Source organism: Oncorhynchus tshawytscha, linkage group LG13 (genome assembly GCF_018296145.1).
Source record: "Oncorhynchus tshawytscha isolate Ot180627B linkage group LG13, Otsh_v2.0, whole genome shotgun sequence".
Lineage (NCBI taxonomy): Eukaryota > Metazoa > Chordata > Actinopteri > Salmoniformes > Salmonidae > Oncorhynchus > Oncorhynchus tshawytscha.
In genome coordinates, this window is record NC_056441.1 from 70,817,645 (window position 1) to 70,844,385 (window position 26,741).

Sequence of the window (26,741 nt, forward strand, 5' to 3'; positions counted from 1 at the left end):
GCCACTTCGATACAGCTACCACCAGAAGTCACTTTTTCGCAGCAGGTTAGGAGAATTAGGTTAAGGTTATGAAAGGGTTGGCGAAAATGCTCTACTAATCTGCGAGGAAAAGTCACTTCCAGTTGTAGCTGCATCGAAGTGGCAAGTTTTTGGGGAGTCCCCTCTCTTGTTGGCAATAGATGTACAGTAGGGCAAAAAAGTATTTAGTCAGCCACCAATTGTGCAAGTTCTCCCACTTAAAAAGATGATAGGTACATAGGTACACTTTAACTATGACAGACAAAAGGAGAAAAATAAATCCAGAAAATCACATTGTAGGATTTTTAATGAATTTATTTGCAAATTATGGTGGAAAATAAGTATTTGGGCACCTACAAACAAGCAAGATTTCTGGCTCTCACAGACCTGTAACTTCTTCTTTAAGAGGCTCCTCTGTCCTCCAATCGTTACCTGTATTAATGGCACCTGTTTGAACTTGTTATCAGTATAAAAGACACCTGTCCACAACCTCAAACAGTCACACTCCAAACTCCACTATGGCCAAGACCAAAGAGCTGTCAAAGGACACCAGAAACACAATTGTAGACCTGCACCAGGCTAGGAAGACTGAATCTGCAATAGGTAAGCAGCTTGGTTTGAAGAAATCAACTGTGGGAGCAATTATTAGGAAATGGAAGACATACAAGACCACTGATAATCTCCCTCGATCTGGGGCTCCACGCAAGATCTCAACCCGTGGGGTCAAATTGATCACAAGAACAGTGAGCAAAACTCCCAGAACCACACGGGGGGACCTAGTGAATGACTTGCAGAGAGCTGGGACCAAAGTAACAAAGCCTACCATCAGTAACACACTACGCCGCCAAGGACTCAAATCCTGCAGTGCCAGACGTGTCCCCCTGCTTAAGCCAGTACATGTCCAGGCCCGTCTGAAGTTTGCTAGAGAGCATTTGGATGATCCAGAAGAAGATTGGGAGAATGTCGTATGGTCAGATGAAACCAAAATATAACTTTTTGGTAAAAACTCAACTCGTCGTGTTTGGAGGACAAAGAATGCTGAGTTGCATCCAAAGAACACCATACCTACTGTGAAGCATGGGGGTGGAAACATCATGCTTTGGGGCTGTTTTTCTGCAAAGGGACCAGGACGACTGATCCGTGTAAAGGAAAGAATGAATGGGGCCATGTATCGTGAGATTTTGAGTGAAAACCTCCTTCCATCAGCAAGGGCATTGAAGATGAAACGTGGCTGGGTCTTTCAGCATGACAATGATCCCAAACACACCGCCCGGGCAACGAAGGAGTGGCTTTGTAAGAAGCATTTCAAGGTCTTGGAGTGTCCTAGCCAGTCTCCAGATCTCAACCCCATAGAAAATCTTTGGAGGGAGTTGAAAGTCCGTGTTGCCCAGCAACAGCCCCAAAACATCACTGCTCTAGAGGAGATCTGCATGGAGGAATGGGACAAAATTCCAGCAACAGTGTGTGAAAACCTTGTGAATACTTACAGAAAACATCCAACCTGTCATTGCCAACAAAGGGTATATAACAAAGTATTGAGATAAACTTTTGTTATTGACCAAATACATATTTTCCACCATAATTTGCAAATAAATTCATTAAAAATCCTACAATGTGATTTTCTGGATTTTTTTTCTCATTTTGTCTGTCATAGTTGAAGTGTACCTATGATGAAAATTACAGGCCTCTCTCAACTTTTTAAGTGGGAGATCTTGCACAATTGGTGGCTGACTAAATACTTTTTTGCCTCACCGTATAACTTCCTACTCTCAGGTGACCGGCCAATCAAAATCCTTATCCAGGCTGTATCACATCCGGCTGTGATTGCAAGTCCCAAAGGGCGGCGGACAATTGGCCCAGCGTCGTTCGGGTTAGGCCGGGGTAGGCCGTCATTGTAAATAAGAACTTGTTTTTAACTGACTTGCCTAGCTAAATAAAGGTGAAATAAAAACCATGTGTTATAATCAGGCCATATCCAGAGGCAAAGAGATTCTGTAGATAACTGGGCTATTGGTAAGGGTGCTGCTGTGGTCTTTAAAATATATTTTGCCAAAACATGACATTAGTTCAGTGCAATACAAATGCTAATATGATATATTGTATGTATGCAGATTGCTAAGTAGCTATCTGCTACAGTAGCTACTACTCTTAGACATCCAGGTTACAGTATGACCATTTTCTGTGAATTCCACATTATGTTACTCTATTTGTCAGATGAAGACACATTGTCATAGAAAGTGTAATGAAAATCTTCACATTTACTGGGAAGCATTGATTTTTCTCAGCCAGTGAATCCATAATGCAAACACCCAAGCAGAGTTGAGCCTTTGGCTCACTGATTTGTGCTCTATTGGGCTACCCTGATACAGTAGCTCTGAGTGTCATGACCCCTCATATACCTGAACCTTTTATATTGCCCTGGAGAGATAAAGTAAAAACCAAGGTACTCAGCAAATTGAGTCACTGGATTACAAACATGTAATTAACTGGTAAAGAAAAGTTCAAGACTCCTTTGTGACTCTCTTATGACTCATTTATGCTAAGCTGATTAGTTGTATTTGGATTGCAAATGTTTTTTCTAATTTAACACCGTTCAGGTTGATCCTGGCAGGCTGACCTGAGGGAGGTAGCTGTGATTGACAGCCCTCCAACCACCCCGCCTCCAAATTCCTGCTCTCCAGGAGATGGACAAACGGCCCAGACATCTGGAACAGGTTTACTAAATGGGGCCATCCGCAGAGGGCCAAACTCTCAGAAAATCACATTTGCTCTTCTCTCTCTCTCTCTCTCTCTCTCTCTCCCTCCCTCCCTGGTTGGCAAAAATATATCTAAAAGAGTATAAACTGAAGCAAAAATCATAGCAAGCTTTTCCTACAAAGCCGTACTTTTCCAGAGCAGGATGTTGTAATACAGGAGATGTAATCTGGAGTAAACCTTCTTTTGTGGAGTCAAACTTCTTTTGGCTCTGTCATTGGCACACGGGTCTCTTAGAATTTCAAAGGACTGTGCTTTGGCAACCACTGCAAGGAGCTGAGGGGATATCTGAATGCTCTCTGTGTCTTTAAGGAGGAGCACACAATGGAACACTCTCAGAGCACAGAGATCTGTGGAGTTACAGCCAGCCGCCATTACACAAAGTCGGGGCGTTCTCCTCCTTTCCCTTTCCCTCTCACAGACTTCATACATCAGTCCACAGTATCATGGTTCCCTGCCTGGAACTAGTGTCTCTGACTGCTTCTGTTTAAGGACCTCTCGAGACCACTCACTAGTGTGGGTGCGTTTACAGGGGGAGTTTCAAGTAAATAAAGGAAGGATGTTAGGCAGCATGTGAAAGTAAATATAGTGCTGCGCTAGGCACTGAGGAAGACATAAGTGCTATTGTTACAGGACACACCCTGTGAGTCAGTACAGCAGACAAAATGAAATCACATGAATCCAGCTCTATGAAATACAGGGAATTCTGTGAAATTGTGAAACCCTCTTGGAGTGACAACAGTGTGGTGTGCGTTGAAACCCAGACAATTTATATATTTTCAAATAAAGACACACCTAGCAATTGTGGAATGCCACAGGCTGTTGGGGACAGGGTAGTAAACAAAGTTCAAAAATAATTAAAAGTTAATACATTTATGTAAAGTACACAGATGTGTAGAATAATCCATCTATTTTACATCTATACAAAGTTATACACCGAATGTAGAAAACATGAAGAACAGCTGCTCTTTCCATGACAGACTGACCAGGTGAATCCAGGTGAAACCTATGATCCCTTATGGATGTAACTTGTCAAATCCACTTCTAATCAGTGTAGATGAAGGGGAGGAGACAGGTTAAAGAAGGATTTTTAAGCCCTGAGACATGGATTGTGTACATGTGCCATTTAGAGGGTGAATGGGCAGAACAAAACATTTCAGTGTCAAGAGCTGCACTGCTTCTGGGGTTTTCACGCTCAACAGTTTCCCATGTGTATCAGAATGGTCCACCACCCAAAGGACATTGAGCCAACTTGACATCTGTGGGAAGCATTGGAGTCAACATGGGCCAGCATCCCTGGGGAACGCTTTGGACACCTTGTAGTGTCCATGACCCGACGAATTGAGGCTGTTCTCAGGGGTGAAATTCAATATTAGGAAGGTGTTCTTAATGTTTTGTACACTAAGTGTATACACTATTGATAAAGAAATATAAAACATCTTTAAGCAGATGTTTAACATTCAAAACAGTTCAAGTGCAGTTATGTCTCTTTCCGTCCATATTATACCACAGGAATAGCAACCAAGGTAGGTGTTCAAACATGCAGATGTTGTTGCACAGAATATCTGAAGGATTTTGGCCAATGTAGATCCAAAGTTGATGCTGTAGAATAGCTGTGACATTTATAACATTTCAAAGTAGGGTGAATAATACAATGCATCAAATACATCACATATAGTGTTTCAGTTAAAACACACTTCTGTCAGAAGAGATAAGAAAATACAGGATGAAACATGTCTGTGTCTAATAGACTGCCTGAAGCCAATTTTATGTTTCAAAATAAATGGTCACGGTCATGGGAAACTGATTCAATAAGAGAGCAGCGAAAATCCCCTAGGTGACGTTCAAGAATTTGTTTCTGCATTGATTTGTTCAGATCACATTTCAACCCGTTGTGTAACAGCTCTTTGAAACAGAACAGGCGATGTTGGCTTCCAGGTCTTAGGCCATGTAAACATGACTGAGGAAGATAGCAGGAGAATTTGTCCACAATAATATCTGATTGAAATGATAACTAGACATCCGAGGAGGGTGGTGGGAGGAGCTATAGGAGGACAGGCTCATTGTAATAGCTGGAATGGAATAAATGGAACATGGTCAAACATGTGCTTTCCATATGCTTGATGTGTTTGATAACATTCCATATTTTCAACGCCAGACATTACAATGAGCCTGTCCTCCTATAGCTCCTCCCACCAGCCTCCTATGCTAGACATACATAACTACATACTCTACATAAGATGTTTACCTTTTGGTCTGACATAAGAGTGGTCCTTGCACAGTAATGTGTATCTTTTTTTAGTTCCAGATCCTAAAATCTCCTTAAAAATTGGAAGAGGAGAAGCTAAATGGTTTGAAGATAACAAGCTAGTAATAGCATGGATGGATATTACTGTAATTGAAATACATGATTTATTCATAGCAAGCACGACATGATAGTGTATCAACAGTGGATTGAAATAAATACCTCAGGCCTTTGGAATAAAAGCAAAACACAAATTTAATTTAAATTTAAACAAAACTGTTCAAATAGTAATTATCATGTTTGGCGGCAATAACAAAAAGTGTTCTTTGCATATAGTGATATAAGGCACAGTTTTAGCACTAATGTGCTCGTTAGATGTCCATACTGAAGGCAATAATCCCAACACAATCACGACACAATGCCTTTAACGTCACAGGTTAGCACCTCGTCATGTTTCTGTTCCTGTCCAAGCTGCCTGTGAAACTGGCCCTGCTTTTGAGCCCTCCAACAATGGATATTCTGGCCCAGGGTAATACTCTTGATGCTTGGCAAGTGACTTAGCATGTTATTTGGCAATGACGTTACTCCAGAGTTGGACAGATTGAGCTCCTGTAGAGACACAAGTCCACTGAACACAGCTGGGCTCAGTGCTTTTAGCTTGGCATTGTTGGACAGGTCCAAGACCTGAAGGTTCTGAAGGCCTCTGAAACTGTTAGGCTGGATGTCAAAGAGCTCAGGAAGCCCACTGAGGGATAGGCGAACCAGGTCCTTGAGGTCCTCAAAGGCCCCCTCCTCAACGTGGGAGATACTGTTCCCATCCAGGCATAGGTCCCTCAACGGGATGCCTTTGAGCTTAGGCACAGCCCTCAGCTGATTGGCTGCTAGAGTCAGGCTCTGGACATGTAGCAAGGGGCTCCTAGAGGAACTCCTGGAGACCACAGTCAGCTGGTTGTGGGACAGATCCACATTGATTGGCTCTCCATGACCTTTAGTGATGAACATGTCGAGGTCAAACTCCCGGAAGTGGTTGTGGCTGAGGTCAACCTCAGCCAGAGGGAGGCCAGAGAAGCAGCCCTCATCCAGGCCCTCCAGGGAGTTGTGGCTGAGGTCCAGAGACTCCAGGTAGCGCAGCCTGGACAGGGCCTTGGGGCTGACCATGGATATGTGATTGTTGCTGAGGTCCAGGCTGACCAAGGTGGTATAGCCAGGTCCAGAGAGCATAGTGTCGGTCAGCAGGGACATAGAGTTGGAGGACAAGTCCAGGTGGGCAGTGTCCAGGGGGATGGGGATGGGACTGGTGCCCACTCCCCTGCAATCCACCCTGGTCAGGCTGAAGCTGTCGAACAAGCCAAAGCTCTCCACCTCACAGTGGCAGCTTGGGTGGCAGTTCTTCACAGCGCCAGCCTGGCAGTGAACAGCCAGGAGCATCCACAGGCTAACACATAGGGGGAACGACATCGTGCTCTGTAGGGGACACAAATACAAAACAAAGATGTTACTTCTAATGTATGTTTGGGCTAAAAACAAATTATATATTGTAGTGACTAGCAGATATCTGAGAAAAGGTCAATGGAGAGATACATGGATTACGTGACTAGTAGTCTAATGTCTTCCATTCTTTCAAATGAAAAGGAACAACTAATTGGATATTATTCTCAGTGACTCAAAATAAACAAATACAGTATATGGGTCATTAACAGCACTCTGCATCATCCAGTGAACAGAGCAACATCCTGATAAACTAGAGGAGATTGGGGCTCCATAGACACTACAGGGAGTAAAAAATCTCTGAGTCACAATGATAGGCACTCCATTACAGGGATACATTAAGGATAGAAATACATACAAGCTAGCGTTAAACACATCATGCATAAATATAATCTCTACATACACATTAAACACAAAATAAATGACAAATGTGGTAATGGCCATAAGTGACTCATTTATTTTTTATATAGTAGACACACGTTAGCAGTATTCCTTCCCTCAAGCCGCTTCTCTGAACAACGTAACAAAGATTACTCTCGGAACAGACAGTAAATGTAGTGTTAGAAAACTCAAATGTAGAGATTTTCCCTTTCAAAATGCCACCTGTTACCGGAAACACTTCAAGCTTTCCTTGCAACACACACCAACAGCCCTAATTTCTCTTTTCTTTGGGCTCCCAATGGATTTGACCTCATTTTCTTGATCAAAGAGCTCATTCCCACATCTTTTTCTTAGTTTACAACACAAACTATTCATGGTTGTGAGGATGCAAAAGGAGACATCCTCGCTCAAGGTCCTTATAATATCTGTGTCTCATCTCTAAAGGTGCTTACACTGGGAAGAAGGAAATGTCATCAGTCTCCTCCAAGCAGACAGTTCTGTATAAAGATGTCTGAGACACCAGTAGCTACTCATTAGAAAGTTCACATTTACATCTTAAGTACTGTGTGTCAAATGGCACGCAGTATCAAAAATAACAATGGAATGTCAGACAAAACAGTTAACCTTGAAAACATTTAAATAAGTTTAATAACCAAGCAATAACTAAAACAGAACATGGACTTCATACCTCTATTTTCTGTTGTCGCTAGTTTCCTGTTCACTCCACAGCGCTAGATATCTGACTGAGAAGAAGGCTGGTGGTTCACAGGACTTTTGTTCCCTAACCCACGTCCTTTGTGGAGGTAAATGATCTGCTCCTAAACCTATTAGTGCACTTGGCAGCAACACTGGCATAATGAGCAAAGCACAGAGTACCCACACGCAACAAATGGAAATTGGGCAAAGGTTAAAGGGGCAATCAGCAGTTTTACTTAGAAATTGATGATATGTACCCATTAAGTATTTAAAAGAACATAACTTGGAAATGCCTCATGAGCTAAGTTCAACTGTTGTACCCCATCAGAACCCAAAATATAAGCTTGTTTTAATCCAATGTTTGTAAACAAAGTAAATGTAAACAAACACTGCATTGCCTAAAAACATGGGTAAAACTATCATTTTGATATCATGGATGGTCTGTCCTAACATCTATAGCTTAGTCTTTGAATTTGAGAGTGGTAAAAAATTCTAGCCCCATCCCAACTGCTTTTTACCGAAACAATGGTGGGGAGAACGCTTTGATATTGTTTAAACGGCTCATTGCTGCTTTAACAATTGTAGTTGTATAACAACTGAATAAGTGTTCATTGGTCAGGAGGTGTATACCCAAGCATGACCCAGCAGAAAAGCCATTGAAGGATTGATCATTAATTTGTGCAGTGGGCCAAAGTTAGGTACTGTATAGTCTGTGGAAGGTTATCACATCAAGCTTTCGTGCAGACAAATGAACCTCTAGTGGCCTCATGGGTGGAAGGTTATTACTTAGCCAAGATAATGCATCCACCTGACAGGTGTGGCATATCAAGAATCTGATTAAACAGCATGATCATTACATAGGTGCACCTTGTGCTGGGGACAAAAGGCCACTAAAATGTGCAGTTTTGTCATACAGCAATGCCACAGATGTCTCAAGTTGAGGGAGTGTGCAATAGGCATGCTGACCGCAGGAATTTCCACCAGAACTGTTGACAGATAATTGAATGTTAATTTCTCTACCATAAGCATACTCCAATGTGGTTTTAGATAATTTGGCAATACGTCCAACCAGCCTCACAACATTTCCCAGTTATTCCATGGCCTGCATGTTTGGGATGCTCTGGAGCTTCGTGTACGACATCGTGTTCCAGTTCATGCCAATTTCCAATACAGCCATTGAAGAGGAGTGGGACAACATTCCACAGGCCACAATCAACAGCATGATCAACTATGTGAAGGAGATGTGCCGTGCTGCATGAGGCAAATGGTGGTCACACCAGATACCGACTGGTTTTCTGATCCATGCTCCTACCTTTTTTTAATAAGGTATCTGTGACCAACAGCTGCATATCTGTATTCCCATTCATGTGAAATCCATAACTGATTTTCTTATATGAACTGTAACTAAGCCAAATCTTTGAAAATGTTGCATGTTGCATTTATATTTTTGTTCAGTATATATATAGTGTAATATTGGGATGCAAACTCAAAATTGAATACAGTACATACTATATTTGACATGGTACAGGTGTCTTTTTTTAAAGGCTTTTGTTTCAAGTGAGATGTTTAAGACTACCAAGAAACACTGTGTGACCCTGATTTAGCTCACAGCAGTAAAATGTTTTAAGAGTTATCTGGTATGTTAATCCTAGATGGCCTGCAAAGGCTACAGAAGGTTATTATGTAACAGGGGATGTTGGGTAATCAAAAAGGAAATCTGGAATAGTTTAGAATCAACATGAAGACTGATGTGGTAAGCTACCCAGAAACTCTGATATACTCAACTGGAGCTGTTCATGTTGTGTGGCGGTTGAGTCAGTTTATTCTATTAATCTAAAAATAAAAAAAATCATGCAAATTTGTACAGAATTTCAGTAATGTAGCAAAATATCATCCCGCAAAGATCCATCTTGGATTTCCATATATACTAAACCAAAATAACGCAACATTCAATAATTTAAACAATTTTACTAAGTTACAGTTCTTATAAGGAAATCAGTCAATTGAAATAAATTAATTAGGTCCTAATCTATGGATTTCACATGACTGGGCAGGGGTGCAGCCAATCAGAATTAGTTTTTCCCCACAAATGGGCTTTATTAGAGACAGAAATACTCCTGTTTCATCAGCTGTCCGGGTGGCTGGTCTCAGACCATCCTACAGATGAAGAAGCCGGATGTGGAAGTCCTGGGCTGGCGTGGTTACACGTGGTCTGCGGTTGTGAGGCCGGTTGGACCTACTGCCAAATTCTCTAAAATGACGTTGGGGGCGGCTTATGGTAAGAAAATTAACATTAAAATCTCTGTCAACAGGTCTGGTGAAAATTCCTGCAATCAGCATGCCAATTGCACGATCCCTCAAAACTTGAGACATCTGTGGCATTGTGTTGTGTGACATAACAGCACATTTTAGAGTTGCCTTTTGTTGTCCCCAGCACAATGTGCATATGTGTAATGATCATGCTGTTTAATTGAGTCTTTATTTAACTAGGCAAGTCAGTTAAGAACAAATTATTCTTTACAATGATGGTCTACCGGGGAACAGTGGGTTAACTGCCTTGTTCAGGGGCAGAACGACATACTTTTACCTTGTCAGTTTGGGGATTCGATCCAGAAACCTTTCGGTTACTGGCCCAACACTCTAAGCAGCTTCTTGATATGCCACACATGTCAGCTGGATGGATTATTTTGGCAAAGGGGAAATCCTCACTAACAGGGATGTAAACGAATGTGTGCACAACTTTTGAGAGAAATACACTTTTTGTGCATATGGAACATTTCTTGGATATTTTGTTTCAGCTCATAAAACATGAGACCAACACTTTACATGTTGCGCTTACATTTATGTTCAGTATAAATAGCTCAGCTTCCCCGTCTTGAGTTGAGCCACTCTGTCCTCAGTGTGTGAAAGAGAGAGAATGTGTTTTATTTGGATTTGTTGACTCAAAGCCGGAGTCCCCCCTACCATACAAGATAGGGCAGATAGCCAAAATAAGTAGAAGTTATCAAATGACGGTGAGTGAGTATTTCCCCATTAAACAAGATCAATAGATTTATTGTGCTTCTGCTTGCCACAAAGATAAGGTACGCATCTTTAATAAGGTTTTGTTTTCACAATACTAGATTAACTTTTACTACTAATTTGTTTCCATTATAATAACAACAATTACTTCGACAGGGAATCATCCTCCCATCCCACGTTTACAAGCCTGCATACTCCCCAGACATGGACTACACCCTGCCGTTATGACATGGCTTGTCCATATATGTATATATTCTTAATGTCATTCCTTACTTAGATGTGTGTGTATTGGGTATATGTTGTGAAATTGTTAGATACTGCTGCACTGTCGGAGCTAGAAGCACAAGCATTTCGCTACACCCGCAATAACATCTGCTAAAATGTGTATGTGACCAATAAAATGTTATTTGAGTGACTTAATTAGAACACAGATGAGGGGGCAGTCTAAAGCCATGCAGTGGGAATCTGTGGCTAAAACTAAGTGCTCATTTAGTTCAGAAGTCTAGTCTACTACATTGGTGCTAGCTAGTGTATTTTCCCTCTCTCTTCATTGTCCAAGTATGTTGTCCATGAATACATCTGCTGCTCTTTTACTGGGGATATTGAACTTCTCCACACCAGGTGTTCCTCTCATCCTTTCACCAATAAATTACAGCAAACAGTAAATGGCTGTTAGCCCAGACTTACAATCAGCACACTATAATTACTTGACAACTACGGCTGTCCGCACCTCAACTCTCCTCAGGGGTATTGTAGGCCACAAACACATCTCACTTTTAGGATTGTGTCTTTCAACATGCTTATATCCTCAAAAGACACCAGATACATTTCATCTGACTTCCCGTATTCTTTAACACTCAACATGTGAGGTAATGCTAAGCTATGTGGGAACTGAGAATGATGTTTTATTGCATTTTCGGCTATTTTCCAGTGTAATTTGATGTCCTGGCATCTGAGGATGGTTTGAGCCTCATTAGAATAGGTCTAAGTAGGCCTTTGCAATGTTGCTCATACCTGATCTCTGCAGCTCAGACAGCAGGTCTATCACAGTTCAGAAGCATTATCCATGTGATGGAGAGTACACTCCCAGAAAAAAAGGGTTCCAAAAGGGTAATTTGGATGTCCTCATAGGAGAACCCTTTTTGGTTCAGATAGCACCTTTATTTCCCTAAGAGTGCATTTTACCAGCTAAGTCCCAAAGTCAAAGCCTACAAACAATTTAATTAGGAGAGATTGTGTGGGCACGCTAATCCATTTAAGCCAAATGAATGCATGACATTAAGAAGAGCCAGGTTTAATGTGAGCTTGAAGTAGTGCAGAAAACAGTATAGGCTAGTCTCATCAGGACAACAAGTCCTCAGTTTCCATAATTAATAGGATTGAACTATTGCACTGGCTATATTTCACTGTAGGGTTAAAGTTTACAAAGCATTTCAAGACTTAAAGTGATCTTATCTCAAGATGAGTTCCATACCATCTGTTGTGAAGATCCAGCTAAATGACTCAATCCCAAATAAATGGAAAAGATGGGCACAAATTTGATAATCTCAGACACTCATTTCATAATTTTCGATGGGCCTATTTTTTCCATTCATTTGGTATTGAGGAATACACAGTAGGGTGCATGGGTGGCATTGGGTGAGTCCCCCGTGGATGGTGGTCTCTGAGCCCTCTAGCTATGCAACAATGGGACGCCGGAATATCGCGTCCTGGCGTCATTGGACTATGATTTAGTTTAAAACATATATAGATATGGCATACGATTATCTCAACATTAAACCTATTTTTAGTCATGAAAACTTAGATTTAGAGTGAATTCTTCAAAAAGTAATAATCGTTAAAGCCATGGCAATGTCTTGCTTGCATTCTTTAAATAAAGTCTGACTCAAAGCCCTGTGCATGTATTTCCATAGGCTGCCTAAACGCCCATTTAAAAATAAAAAAAACGGTATTTAAGCGCAATATGAACTGGCCTCGGTGAGTAAAACAAGGCTAGCAAATTGACTTCGTTTGCCGCTGGAGATCAAATTTTCTGTAGCCGTGGCAAACCTCGCCTTACCTTGCAGCCTGCCGACTTTTCTGAGACCGTCAAACTCATCCGTGTGGTACCTGAGAAATGAATCATATCTCATATGTACCAGACTACTCCCAAGTCCCGCCACCTTCTTCTGTCAATTATCACTCGACTTGTCACATTTCCATGAAGCACGTCACTCAACCAAGTTTGGCCTGTGAATAAGTATTCAAGGTTTTCAAGATTACAAGTGTAATTAACTAATAGGCTATTATGTGCAAATTGTACCTATCAGAGGAACGCAGTTTTTCTGAGAAATCAGAAATATGATCTGACCTCCGTCGTTCCAAGGCTTGAAAACCTTGAAATCAAAAGAAAAGTTTAAAATACCGTTGATAACAAGGACTATTCTAACTTGCTCACACATTTCTGACATACCTTTACCATCAAATAGGAATTTAGACCGTTAGCTCTTCTGGACAATCCAGTTTACTTCACCACGCCAAGGAATCTTGCAAGAGACTCAACCTCCGCTCCCATTTTTGTAAATCCCATATCATTGTGCGGTTCAGGCAAATTAGAGATTTCTTGCGGTTTTATATTAACTGTCAGTGCTGCAACTATCTTGAGGATGAGGTCGAGACGAGACTCCCCAGACTTCTTCGTAGAGCACTGAAGTCCAGATAGGTTTCCGCCAGCATCACTTTGAAGTCGGACACGAAAGAGGCGCCCTCTAGCGGCGAGACTGTTGTTTCGGCGACCGACATGAAATTATTCTATTGTTACTTACAGATACTCTATGAAGAATGTTATGGAATAGAGCCCCACAGTGGAGGTGTCATAATACCCATAATACCTAGGGGTCAAAAAGGGAAATTGTTCCAAATGTTTTTCCACCATTAATGTTTCCAAAAGGGGATTTTAGAAACGCTTAAAATAACGGCTGTGTTTCATGTATGCTTACCCCGGTGTGACGTTTTGATAACCATGCAAATCTCTCTCAGGCAAGGTGAATTTTCTCAATATTTTTGGCTCCATTTACTCTCAGATTCGAAAAGTAGATGACATGCAAAACTACAAATCCCTGCAAGCTCCTGCACATCATCTCTAGCTGACACATTTTCTAACAGGTATTACTTAAATTAAAAACTTCCACAAGACAGTTCACAGAATTGTCCATTTAAAGAAATGTAGCCAATTTATTGATTACTCCATTTAGCTAACAGAGAGTTAATCTAGAGATGATCATCTATGCCTCGAATCGACAGTCTCGTCCAGATCATCTTGTCAAATGTAGTTCATTATAATAGCCACATTAGCAGCTAATTAGTGTGTGCGTGTGTGTGCATATTGATAAATGTCACCTTGTCCTAGAGAGAGATTTACAAGGTTATCAGACCATCATGCAGGGTAAGCCAACACAAAACACAGCCCTTATTTGAAGTGCTTTAAATCCCCTAGTAAAAAATTGCGGGAAAACGAATGGAACCATTTCCCCGATTGACCGCTAGGTTTTATGGGTATTATGACTCATACTGTGGTACTCTATAGGATGCCTGTTTTTACTCTGACAATGATGGGGTTCTGCTTTAGGAAATATAGCCCTTTTGGCTAAAATAAATTGAGAATATTTTGTGGTACTTGAGCACCTTAGGGAAAATGTGGCTGGTGATGAAAATGGAAAATAGGAAACCCCAAATAGATATATACTGTAAGCTATCTAGATTCTAGAAACCCTCTATTATTAAGGGAATGCTCAACAGAATTTCACAATGTTATGTAGCCTTTAGCCTAAATCATAAGATAGCCTTTAGGAAATCTAAGTAATAAAAGCCTACATGTTTAGTTTGGGCAATGGCAAACGTTCCCAATAATGCAGACTAATGGATTCCATGCTTTTAGTTCTTTATATTTACTGCAGCCTCAATGTGGTGATGCAGGCCATCCATAGCAACTGACAAATGGTTGATGTAGACATAAACAACAGGGGCTCTGCTCTGGGTGGTAACAAAGCTTTAAGAGGAAGCGAGAGGGATGGGAAGGCCAAGTGGGAGAAATTATGATCAACATCTGCTGCAGCACAATACTGGGCTCCCCGCTGTCCACCTGTGGGTTCTGGGCTACATTCATTATTTTCACAGTATGATGACTGAGTGTGGGCCCCAACACACACACACACACACACACACACACCTACAGACAGATGAAGAGGCAGGTATGAAAAACATTGAAGTTGAGAGAGAAAACAATATGTTTATTCAACTGTGGGCTTACCTTTTTTATCTCGCAGAAGTGGTCGTCAGCAGAATATGGGAACCTGGCTGCATCTGTCCTCTAACTGTACTTGTTCAGGTCTGTAAAAATAAACAGCTGAAGGTGAGATTAGAAGGTTGCCACAAACAGTATGGTGACTGTGTCCTCAAAAAACATTGGCAGTAACACAGTCCCAAAACAATATCCCTCCCTAGCTGTCACTTTCTATTTGGCAGTGAATAGTGAAGTGGCTGGAAGAGTTAGAATAGGTCCACAGAGAACCGTGTGATTTTGGAATCCTGTTCATTTATTAGGCGATGTTCAGTGAATGAGCCCCTTGTGTAGCTAATTATGCTATCTGTGGTGAAAGTTTTGCTATCAGAATCTGTAGGGATGGGGATTGCTTGATTGGTAGACAGATGATAAAAAAGTTTCTCCAGCTAAGGTATGGGGCTGGAGAAATGTAACCACACTTAAATGGTATATAACCACCCTAACTCACTGATGGTCCATGAGATTGATATGGTTTGAAACATACAGTATTTTGAAGCAGGAATTTGGCTCCATCTAGTGAATGTTAGTGAAAATGACTGCTCATTGGCTCAAATGGGGGTCCCACGAAGCTCGGCTTTTCTAGTGTTAATAAGAGACCCACAAATGTTATATTAGTATTTTCCATGAAATACAGACCATGCATGTAGTTCCAACTTTTCTTTTTAATTAACAAAGGCTGCATTTGTAGAGTTCCATAAAGAAAGATGCCCTTTAACTCACATCAAGTAACACATCAACATTTGTCATTGAAAAATAGGTGTGTGGATATTCAGTTTCATTGTCATGGTCGGTTCATGGGAGGGGGGCTTAACCATCACAAGGGTTGGTAACTTTGTATGCATTCGGCTAGAGTCTGAGGTGCAAATGACTGGGAGGGTGAATACATTCACTCTACGGGATATAACAGGTGCTCAGTACCAATGGTTCGTCTCTGAAACAGTCCATCGTTAGTACTCCATTCTTCATAAACTACTGCTAGTGAGGAAGTGTGGCCTAAATCTACAGCGCTATAAATAGATGCATGGATTTGGTAAGTTCAGACAGTTTCTGACTATTGTTTTAATGTACTTCTCCCTCCACTCAGTGTGCAGAAAAGGCTTTTTGTGGTGCGGAGTGCTCACGAGCAAAGGGAGAGGGCACAAGAGCAAAGGGAGAGTGCTCACGAGCAAAGGGAGAGGGCACAAGAGCAAAGGGAGAGGGCACAAGAGCAAAGGGAGAGGGCACAAGAGCAAAAACTAAATAAACCACAGAAAACTTGGATATGTCTAAAAAAGGAACAGTACATCATAGAAAGAGCTAGTGGCAAACAGTTGCAAGTTTAGGCATTTACACACTATTCACACTTGTACAATAGGAAATCAAAGGAGTCTGCCCACTTTTCAATTGGGCTTATGAGGCAGCTCTTCTTCTGTAATGGACTTTCTGATCACTGGCCTTTTGTATACCTGACGTGTGCAGACTCACTAACATTACTGCATTGCAAGCACAGCGGCTGCGTGGAGAGAGAGAGCGGAGCAGACTTGAATGGATGCTAGGCAGTGCCTTTCTTTACTTCCAACACAGTAGATTTGATCCCTCCACACAGAATCCCCATCCGGTATAGTATATGAACAGTCCTAGTAGAAAGAAGAGGTTGTGTGGAGATGTTTGGAGCAGCTGCCTTGTGATTGGCACATTCCTCTGTGCCAGGGACCTCTAGTGGGGATAGATTGACTTGAACCCGTGGCAGGCGTGGTTAAAAGTACATACAAATGTTTGTGCTCTTTGATCGAGAGGCAGGGCATCCAATGGCGTCGTCTTGCTCACTGACCCCCTAACTCTCTCACTGTGCTCTCACACACACATTCACTCAGGAAAACAAAATCCCATGCACAACATACAAATATTTACACTTTTGCAAACATCAATTTACTTGGAAATTAGTTAGTTATTCATGTATGAACATAAAAAAAGCTTGTTTCTGTATTATTTAGCGAAAACTACTCAAGTAATTTGACTGTTTTCTCTTGATTCACCCAGGAGAGGGGCGTTCCCCCTTGGTTAACTGATCAGGAACCCCTCCTCCCCAAATGCCTAGGGGCATGTGCTGGTCAACACTAAAAGTTCCATGGGCAGAGAAAACATACATTTTAGTCCGATTCTCTGTCAACCACAGGCTTCTTCTTGCCAGACTATTCTAAAAGCCCACCAGTGGTGTGGGATGTGTAGAGACTGGACGTTTCTTACGACCCCTCACCCCATTTCCACAGCAACATTTAACAGTCAGAGTGTGCGAGCAGGTTGCGCAGCAATGAGAGGGAGAGCTGTGGCAGGGTAAGTGGTGTTGTGGGCTGAAGAGGGTGAGAGAGAACCCCCCCACCCCCATCCGTTTAACCAACCTGAGCTACAACTAACAGCCTTCACATTTCTCTTTCCTAACCTGTCAGGACAAAGTGTCCCCCACACTTTTCACAATAAAGTGCTTCAGCTAACAAATGAAAAAAAAAAAAATCTAATTACAAATCTACATGGTTGTTTGCTCTTCAAGCTTCCTTCCCTGTGTATAAAACTGTGTGTTCTTGTTTGTACATGTATTGTAAAGTGTGTGTTTTGGCGTTTGAGTGTGTGTATTTGTTACAGGATTGGCTAGACTGACTGCCCTTAAATTGACTAATCTCATATACGCCTTTAAATGGACTAATCTCATATACTCCTTTAAATGGACTAATCTCATATACTCCTTCCTTCCACTTCAATACTAAAGACAATGTCAGACAGGCATCACAACAGCCTCCTACTATTCCAAAACAATAAATAATCCCAACAGCAATACTAATACAGAGTAAAAACCTTTACATTATAATAACCTCTGTGATTTGCATTAAAAATATGTATTTTTCATGGGTGTATAAGTCTCTGGGCCCATGATAGATTGTCCTTATATCCATCTCTTTCTTCTAGTACAAAATGTAAAAATCCTGCAAGTCGGATACAAAAAGCTGGGTAGAGTTTGTGTGTCCCCGTCCCACTCTATTCGGTTGACAGACAGCACGCAAGAAGATGCCTGCGTCTTGTTCATGTCCTGTGAATGTCTCAGTTCCAGGATCATTTGATCATCTTTGGTAGTGAATGTGTGCATCATCTCTCACGCACTTCATCGTTCAGTCTGCGATGCCAAAGAAGGTGTAACACTATCTGCCGTGTTGTTTCCTTAAACTCAGAAAAAGATCCAAACGGAAAGGTGCTTGGACTGCTACATGAGGGAACATGTGGGTTCCGTGCTTGTCCTCAATGTTCTATTGTCAGGGTAGAGAGTGGTCCCTCTGGGCAGAGAAGGGGGACAGAGAGGTCACAACTGCCCCTGATATGTGTGTGTGGTCTGCTACTCGTACAGTGTGACGGTGCAGTAGCAGAGGGCAGAGATTCTCCGGTCCACACTGGCCTTGTCTGTTGAGGAGACACAAACAACAGTGACTGTAGCTGCTGTTCTATGTCACAATGACCTGGCTACCATGCCACACACACTTTCAGAGAAGCACAGTGCACTCTAAACCTCATCTGAAATAAGCTCAGAGCTGGACCAAGTGGTTCAAGTAAACCTGTGAGTGCTGATTAAAGATAAGAGGTCAAAAGGGATTTTTCACAAGAGACTCTAGTTAACACACTTGACTGTCCATATTCATATCCACTACACCAGAGTCTCTGCTACAATGTGATGAGCTTGTCTGGTCTCTGACAGAGCCTGTTGGGGGAGCCTGGTTGTCAGATGGATTTGTGCTTTGGCCATACATGACATAACAATGGCATAGCAGAAACAGACTGGTCTTCAGTCTACAGTTAAGGACAGCATGTGGATACTTACACTTGGCCACATTTTGGATGTCTGCAGGGTCCTGGAGGATCTTGGACAGGCCATCTAGCAGCATGGCAGCCTTGTTGTAGCGGTAGGCTATGTCCTCTGTCTGCTGAAACATCTCATCCAGAGCTGCAGACTGCACCGTTTCCACAGCGTAGTTATAGATGAGTTTCTCTGCGGTCACGCTGTTGATCTCGTCTACGAAGCGCTGCTTGTCTGAGAAGAAGTGGTTCAGCTTGTCTGTGAGCCGCCGACACAGGGAGATGCAACTCTTGTAACGCTCGTTCAGACTCTTCACCACTGAAGAAGGGGGTGAGGAAGGGGGAGAGAAAGTTAGTTATGCTCAAATAAAAATAAATGATATCTAAGTATTATACATGTATTTTAAGTGTTTTAAGTTCGTATGCAGTTTATAAATACTATAGTGTAATGCCACTGTAATGCCAATGTCCGGGGACATTTGTCTTACCCTGCTTGACGGCGCTGGAGGGGTTGAGCTTGGCTGATTTGATCTGGGCCTTGGCAAGGTGGAGGGAGGAGGCCAGGAGCTGGGCAGCCTTCATGTACAGCACCAGCTGCTCCACCTGCCTGTAGAGGGTAGCACAGCACACATTACTAACCTATACGGCATCCATGGCTTTTCTTTCTTAAAAACGTCATAATTGTGTTTTACAACAATCATTTAAATTGTGATGAAACTGGTGTTTTTGTGCCTCACTATGATGAAATGCTACAGGTCTGGGTCCAAACTAAAACCAGAATACTTTCAGTTAAACTGTGAACCCCATCCCCCCATTTTTAGTCTCTCCCTTACCCCCACTCCTTGCTGAGCTGGCTGATCTGGTCCACTACCACACTCTCCTGGGGGGGGTAGAGGGAGGCAGCCGATACGCCCAGGTCTCCCCCTCCTGCTCGCACCACTGCGATCTCCAGCACACAGTCGGTGAAGGACAGCATCATCCGTAGGTGCATCAGAGTGTCTGTGTGCTCTCGCTGTAGTCACAAACACATGATACAGGTCAGATATTACATAAAGACGTGCGCAAATAGAAATGCCACACACACACACACACAAAGGGCCCCCTCTCCCACCTCCATGAGTGTCTCCTCAGGCAGCTCTGGGGCCTCAAAGGTGATGAATCCGTCCAGGCTGGGGGGAGAGGTACCATAGGGGATATAGCGTAGGCTGCTGGGACCTGCCTCTGCACCCCCTGGGGGAGAGGCCCCGATGGCCATGCCCGGAGGAGAGCCCACGTAAACCCGCCCACTGGTGGAGCACAGGGAGCCTGCCGAACTGTTGGAGCCCACTGAGAGAGAGGGAGAGAGAGCGCAAGGATAACTTTGTTGTTGATGTGTCAATATGTAGGCCTATCACTTTGGCATAATTTGATTGCTCCTTTCATTGGCTGAATTTGAATAGAGAATTTCAGATTAACAAAATTACAACATTTTCCAGAACAAAGTTCAGCCCACTGAGACAGAGTATTATTGATAGTACCCACTAAGATGAACAGCACAAGGAGAGGGAGAGAGACTGCCCACTAAATAGCAGTTTTGTATCTCAGGGCATTGGAACCACCACCACAGAGTCACTTCACTCCAGGTAGGAAACATTGAGTAGAGTCGTAGTAATTACCGTTAGCAGGTTAGCTTGGAGGGTGTAGCTTTGGGAAGTGGGGTTTAGCAAGCGGTTAGCCTAGCAGTTAGCTGCTGATGCAGTGAGTGGTCTCACCTGAGGTGGTGCGCGGCCGGGTGCCCAAGTGGCTGCAGGTAGGGGGGGTGCTGCTGTTGGGGGGCGAGCCCACGGTGAAGAGAACGGTCCGGGGACTCGCCGCCCCGCCCCGAGGCTGAGCCAGCCCAAACGGTCCTGCTGGTGCTAGGGAGGGAGGGAGGGGCGGTCATTCACACTAAGCCAATCAAGCTCTCTGTTACACAGGAAGGTCCTGTCAGAGCAGCCAATCCAAGCAGTCCATGCAGGGCGAGAATCCATAAAGCAGAGAGACTGGTGCGTGTTTGTATTTGTGTTGTTCTTTGGGACAACGGGTAAGTATTATCTACTAAACCATTGATGTCCAGGTCAGTTTACCAGCTAGGTTATTTCACAACTAATTTTCAGTCTCCAGCTCTTTTCTAATCAATGGTAAAAACATCTGTTCCATTATTTATACCTGGGAGGATGAAACTAAGACAGTGTGTGTGTGTGTGTGTGTGTGTGTGTATTTACCTGTATCCATGGGCCGCTCTGTGTTGAGGCTGTCTGTGCTTCCCTGGTAGGGCTGTCCCCCTAGAGTGATTCTGACTGGCTGTTCAGACAGACGGCCAGTACTGACAGACCTGGGGAGAGAAACACATTGATAAGAGATATATTACCCACACAGAGAGAATGAGGAGACAGAGAAAAAGACAACAGTGCACCGTTTACCTGCCAAATGTGGTCCTGCTGGCCTCAGGGGCAGACTGGCGTCCACTGGGGTAGGGGGTACAGTGGTGGGCACAGATGTCCCGTGCGTCCGCCAGGGTCTTAGTGGGTGTGGGACTGTCTGCCAGGGCCATCAGGTTACAGGACGCCTGCGTCTTAGGTATCTTAAATGGGGCTGAGATGGGCTGAACAGGGACATAGAGGTTAACAGTTACTGGTTGTGGTAAGTAGGACACACCGTAGCAAAACAGAATTAGGCTAATGATTAAAAAATGCCAAAATGGTTATCAACTCAACCGACCTTGGTGGGGGAGCCAATGATTGTGGGCAGAGGTGACTTCGTCAGCCAATCAGAGGAGCGGGGGGAGGTGCCCAGGTTGCCAGGGCGACCCAGGTGGGGGGAGTGGCTGGGGGGGTAGTTGCAGGTGGAGGGCTGGGTGGGGTCTGACAGCTGCTTGTGGAGTTTCTGTCTGGTGTGGTAGACCTCAGTCAGGGTGGGGGCACTCTGCAGGCGACCACCCAGTAACTGGGACGACGGCACTGGAGAACCTAAAAGAGACACAGAGAGTCATTCATACAAGTCATTTTTTTATCAGTTAATGTAAAATTAACATTAATCAGTTAATGTCACATTAATAATTGTTTTAGTGGCGATCATTAGTTACATTAGTGTTAGTATTAGTTACATTAGTGTTAGTATTAGTTACATTAGTGTTAGTAGTGTCAGTGGCGTTAGCACATACTGATCTATAGAAGATTTAAAATTCACCACTAGATGGCTCTACAGTCTTGAAATGTGTATTTTTCCACTGTAAACCAAGTCAAAAATAGCAGCAGTAAAGGGCCACTAGGTTCCTGTTTTTATGAGCGTCTTGTTCATTCACAGGATTGCTGCTGAGAAGTTCAAAGAGCCCTGAAACTTCTGTTTTTTTCTTTAGTAGGTCATCAAGTTTTCTAAAGGAGACTAAGTACTAACTGTATCTGCACTGGTTTGCTCAGGGTAAGTCCCACACCTATGTCACTGGGGTTGCCATGGATACTGGCCCCTTGACTCCGATAGTGACACACTTGTGAAAACTGTGTGGATGGGTGGAACTCCCATACACACAACCTCCCTCCCAGAGCGTTAATGGAACACCTGTTACTCAAAAAAATAACCTGACTCATGGCATAAACATCCGCCTCGGGGAGGAAGGGAGAGAGGGAAGAACATGTAAACACTTCTGTAGCTGGCTTTGTCTCCTTAAAAAGTCATCCTGGGCTGTGTTTCCCCAGAGCATAATATCACTAAGATCATATTTAGTTTCAGTGGAATTAAGATGATTTTAGTGCCATGATGCTTTTGGTAAACCCAGCATTGTTCTGTCTGTCTGTATGTCTGTCGGTCTACTGAACTCACCTCCTGAGGAGCTGCGGCTGCGGGACTCATGGCCCTGAGGGTGTCCACAGCAACAGTGACCCAGCTGCTCTGGGATGGTGCCCACTTAAAGAAAAACAGACATATTAATGCAGTTTCAATGAGAAAGTTTCAATGTGAAATGAATTATGATGCCAGGAGTGTTGAATGATAAGAGACGGGGACAAGTTGGGGCATGTTCTTACCCAGAGGTGAGGGGGAGTATGGGCGGGAGCTGCCTATAGAGAGACGTCTGCCTGTCATCTGAGGGCTGCAGTCTGCAGAGCTGGGGGACCCAGAGCCAACCTTAGGGAAACCCATGGGACTGGTGTTGGACCGCCTCACTGTACCAGACCTGCATAGACCACAAGCACACACAATGGAGGTTTAGATATCACAAATATACAGAACATACATACCAAAAATGTGACACATTCATTGTTAGTCCACCAGAACCAACACCACCAAGCTTCATTACTTGTCTAACAGTTCTTGAACACCCTTATTTTCAGCTTACAGCGAAGCTCTAGTTTCCAACCACTATCCTTCATGTTTATCATGAAATAACCTTTCTGAAACACCTGAAAACATTAACATTTAATAAACATTTTGGCAATGAGCTTAGCTAGACTCCATTCCCTCAGCTCAGTGTCTAAAGGTTGCCTTTTTCACTTGGTTCTAATTTAAACTTCCTGAGTTATTCAGCGACCGTCAGTTTGCTGCCAAGACAACCCTGTCACGCTGCAAGCACAGGACTTCAAAACACAGCTGTTAGCCTATCCTCGCGAAAAAAACTGTTGTACTGATAGCGAGTACTCTTCCACTCTTTCTTCTCCACTTCCTCTCTTGAGATGTATGGAGTTTTTTTTTTAAAGATGGCGAACAGAGAAAGCGTAGGCAGCAGCCGGGCACATATAGAAGCCAGTCTTCCCCTGAGATGTCTGCACACTGTCTTTCTGCTAGCTCTCTGCATTCATCTCTTCTTGTTAGCACTAACTTGTTAACTAGCCCAGACACGGTCAAGGGACAGGGTAGTCGGTCTGTGACAGACAGCTTAATCCTCCTTGGTGGACTCAGAGTCAGACCCAGGGCCAAGGGTCAGCAGTTGGAGAGGCTGGCTACTCAGTACCCGCTGCCCAGGCTTTGGGGCCCTGTGGTGAGGGTAAGTAGGGGGTGTAGAGTTGAGGGTTCACTGTGGAGCTAGGCTACTCCAGTGCCGCATGTCCATTGAGGATTTACCCCAGTAGCTTACCCAAAAGGCTCAGACTTTTCTGTTTCCATCTATCTGGGCCGGTACCCATGTCTCACTGGGACATGGCTCCCGGCGGGCCTGCTGTAACTTGGAGCCAAGGTAAGACCCTGGGTACTTTTCAGCATGCATTTACATAACACTGAACATTAACACATTCTTGCAAAGCAACAGTCTTGATTCTTCTCACCACCTCTAGTGTCACACTCCTGATGGAAACACAATAACACTAGAGCTCACATTAACATAAAACCCTGGCTGCCCACTGGTGTGGGGGTAAGTCTCATTGGAAAAACACCACAGGAACTTTATACTAATCCCTGTGGCAATGTTCTTATCTCCTCTCACAACAGTCAATAGAAGCACAACAATAAAACTAATTTGCCTCGAAAGGAGATTCGAAACCTTTTCGTATTCCCTCCCTTTCTATATATGCCTAGGGGCGGCAGGGTAGCCTAGTGGTTAAGAGCGTTGGACTAGTAACCGAAAGGTTGCAAGTTCAAATCCCAAGCTGACAAGGTACAAATCTGTCATCCTGCCCCTGAACAGGCAGTTAACCCACTGTTCCTAGGCCGTCATTGAAAATAAGAATTTGTCCTTAACTAACTTGCCTAGTTAAATAAAAGGTGTGATATATATATATATAAAAATAAATTTTAAAAAAGCACTTCCCTCCACTACAACACACAAGCAATATCCACTGACTGAACTGATGAAACTTAATTGTCTGATGCAATAACTGACAGAGTTGAAGAGGAATTTTCCAAACCCAAAGGTTAGTCATCAGAGATCAAACAACAAGATAGACTAGTCTCAGGTGTACTTCAGGGAACCCCCAGGAAAGTGGCACCCTCCCAGTCTCTTACCTGTGTGAGCCATAGAGCGTGGTGGTGGGGCTGTTGGAGAGGTTCTGTTTGATGCGCTGGTAGTTCCGCACCTGGGTGGGCACAGGGATGGGGGTAGTCTCTGCCCGGGGGGACACCATGGGGGTCTGTCCGGTGGTCTGCGGCTGCCTGGAGTGGTGAAGGGGGAAGAGCAGGAACATTACCCAGTCTGTCTGCTAGTTCTGCACCATCTGTTCAGGAATGATGGCACCCATAGAAATTAATGTTTAAAAAAATACTTCAGTCCTTCTGAGACAGCATTTGTATAAATAGAACTGACTAGAAGTTTCTAGCTAGGCTATGTCTCAGAGTTATTTTAATTTTATTTTTTACACATATGGCATATTCAACTGAGGCTGGGGGAGTAACTAAACTTCAGTCCTGCAAGAAGGGGGCTGGCCCAACCCAGAGGTGGCAGGGCCATTGCACACATGTGCGCACACGCACACACACACACACACACACACACACACACACACACACACACACGTGTCTGCCCAATCAGTGGGGAGCAGTCAGTGCTAAGAGGAGGAGTTATGGAAGAGACTGTGGTTTGAGAGCTCAGCCAATAGCACATGCTAAGCCCACCTCCTTTCTATCAGACAGAGGGACAGGAGGAAAGAAAGCTGGCCTCATTTACATGCCTTTGTTATTCCATTGGTCCAAAATGTTCCCTGAGCTAAAGTCATACACGGGTCAACCATAGAGGGTTGACTTGGGTTTAGAATGAAAAAGGGAAAAAGAGAAAAAGAGGAAGGGGAGGAGGAATATAAATGTTATAGAACAGGGCAGATTTAACAGTAGCAGCATTATGTAATAAGATGGTTAGCGGGGGAGGGTGTAGACCAGAGAAAGGGAATAGACCGAGGGATACACGTGAGGCACACGACCATCCATCTGTCCTGTACAGCAGCAACACACAGACAAAGACAGAGGGTTTTCTTTGTCTGCTTTCCACTCCGAGAAGCAAAGAAACACATTTTAACACAACACACATTGACAAAGTTTTTGGTAAGACATTTCTAGTTCCAACCAAAAGTAAAAAAGGGCCATAAAGGTTCATCAAAGTGGCATTTACGAAAGTGGCATATCCGTGGTTTATTCTAGAACCTCAGTGCACTGTATTACCCCATGCAGTCATTCAGTTTAACACATTCATTTCTCCCCAGAACAGGTTGTGAAAAGCTGATGTGTTCTAACAAACGAAGCTAATGGGGACACTGGAGCTACACACGATGCTCTCCCTAACAATAGGCAGTTTGTATGTCAGTCATGACCATCTTCTTTGAGAGGAGAGAGGGAATCTGTTTGTCTTTACTGCATCTACCCAGAGGGGAATGGAAACACAGCACTGTCTTTTCCCTCTCCTCTGTGTGCACTCCCTCTGTCTCTCTCTAAATACTCTTTTTCTATTTTCTTTGTCTCTGCTCGTTGCCCTCTCCTCATTCATTTTGGGCAGCTGCTCTTTCTTTCTCCTTATCTCCCTTCCTCCTTTCTTTTCTTCATATTCATCCTTAGTAGTGGCGCTGTCTCTCTGCACTTTCCCTCCCCCCCCTTGCATTCCCTGGCCCAGGGATCGATTAAGGACAGACAGAGCACAGGGGAAAAACAAGTGACTGTGGGAGGTAAGGGGAGCTGAGGTGATGTGAGCCGACTGAGGGGTGGGATCCTCCAGGAATAGAGAATGACTCTATTGGCACTCATACAGACTAGCTCCTCACCTCACAGCAGAAAGACAGGTCACAGAAGGACAGGCTGAGTGTTAACCACATGGCAGCACAACCAGGGAACAAGGGAAAGAGAATGAAGAGAGGGGAGGGAAAGGGACAGGAAGAGAGAGAATTAAAGACGCAGTCCAGGATCTTAAGTACTTACAAATTCGTAACATATTGTAAAAATGTATACTCTACACTTTGGAGGATCTCTTTAAGCGTCAGGGTAGGGTGATAGGGAAAAGAGGGGGAAGAGAAACTATCACCCCAAAGATGAATATAGATAGATGGTGAGAAAGGAGGAAAGCAGCTATATGATTGC

At 43.5% G+C, this 26,741-nt stretch overlaps 2 protein-coding genes across 5 annotated transcripts in view; both read right to left on the reverse strand.

Annotated features, from left to right (window-relative positions):
• Nucleotides 1-3,629: 3,629 nt before the first annotated feature.
• Nucleotides 3,630-13,304, reverse strand: LOC112265629 (tsukushi). Of its 3 annotated transcripts, none has more exons than XM_024443143.2 (2): nt 13,056-13,304; nt 3,630-6,481 (listed from the first exon to the last, which is right to left on the reverse strand). In XM_024443143.2, exons 1-2 carry the CDS (start codon nt 13,062-13,064, stop codon nt 5,426-5,428), a joined length of 1,065 nt encoding a protein of 354 aa, XP_024298911.1. In that variant the 5' UTR covers nt 13,065-13,304; the 3' UTR covers nt 3,630-5,425. The 3 variants fall into 3 exon arrangements, with proteins under 3 accessions (XP_024298911.1, XP_024298910.1, XP_024298912.1); XM_024443142.2 differs by lacking the exon at nt 13,056-13,304 and adding an exon at nt 12,663-12,810; XM_024443144.2 differs by lacking the exon at nt 13,056-13,304 and adding an exon at nt 7,575-7,742.
• A 2,262-nt stretch (nt 13,305-15,566) lies between these two features.
• Nucleotides 15,567-26,741, reverse strand: part of LOC112265630 (serine/threonine-protein kinase ULK2) — a 46,329-nt gene continuing 35,154 nt past the window's right edge. The window contains exons 15-26 of one of the 2 annotated variants that reach the window (XM_024443145.2): nt 24,690-24,836; nt 22,781-22,929; nt 22,578-22,661; nt 21,480-21,727; nt 21,182-21,363; nt 20,984-21,093; nt 20,492-20,635; nt 19,852-20,066; nt 19,574-19,752; nt 19,229-19,347; nt 18,766-19,059; nt 15,567-18,350 (exon numbers count right to left, since the gene is read on the reverse strand). In XM_024443145.2, the coding sequence (XP_024298913.1) occupies nt 18,286-18,350; nt 18,766-19,059; nt 19,229-19,347; nt 19,574-19,752; nt 19,852-20,066; nt 20,492-20,635; nt 20,984-21,093; nt 21,182-21,363; nt 21,480-21,727; nt 22,578-22,661; nt 22,781-22,929; nt 24,690-24,836 (1,936 nt within the window). In that variant the 3' untranslated portion in view covers nt 15,567-18,285. The remainder of the gene's footprint in view (nt 18,351-18,765; nt 19,060-19,228; nt 19,348-19,573; nt 19,753-19,851; nt 20,067-20,491; nt 20,636-20,983; nt 21,094-21,181; nt 21,364-21,479; nt 21,728-22,577; nt 22,662-22,780; nt 22,930-24,689; nt 24,837-26,741) is intronic. The other variant, XM_024443146.2, reaches the window with a different exon arrangement.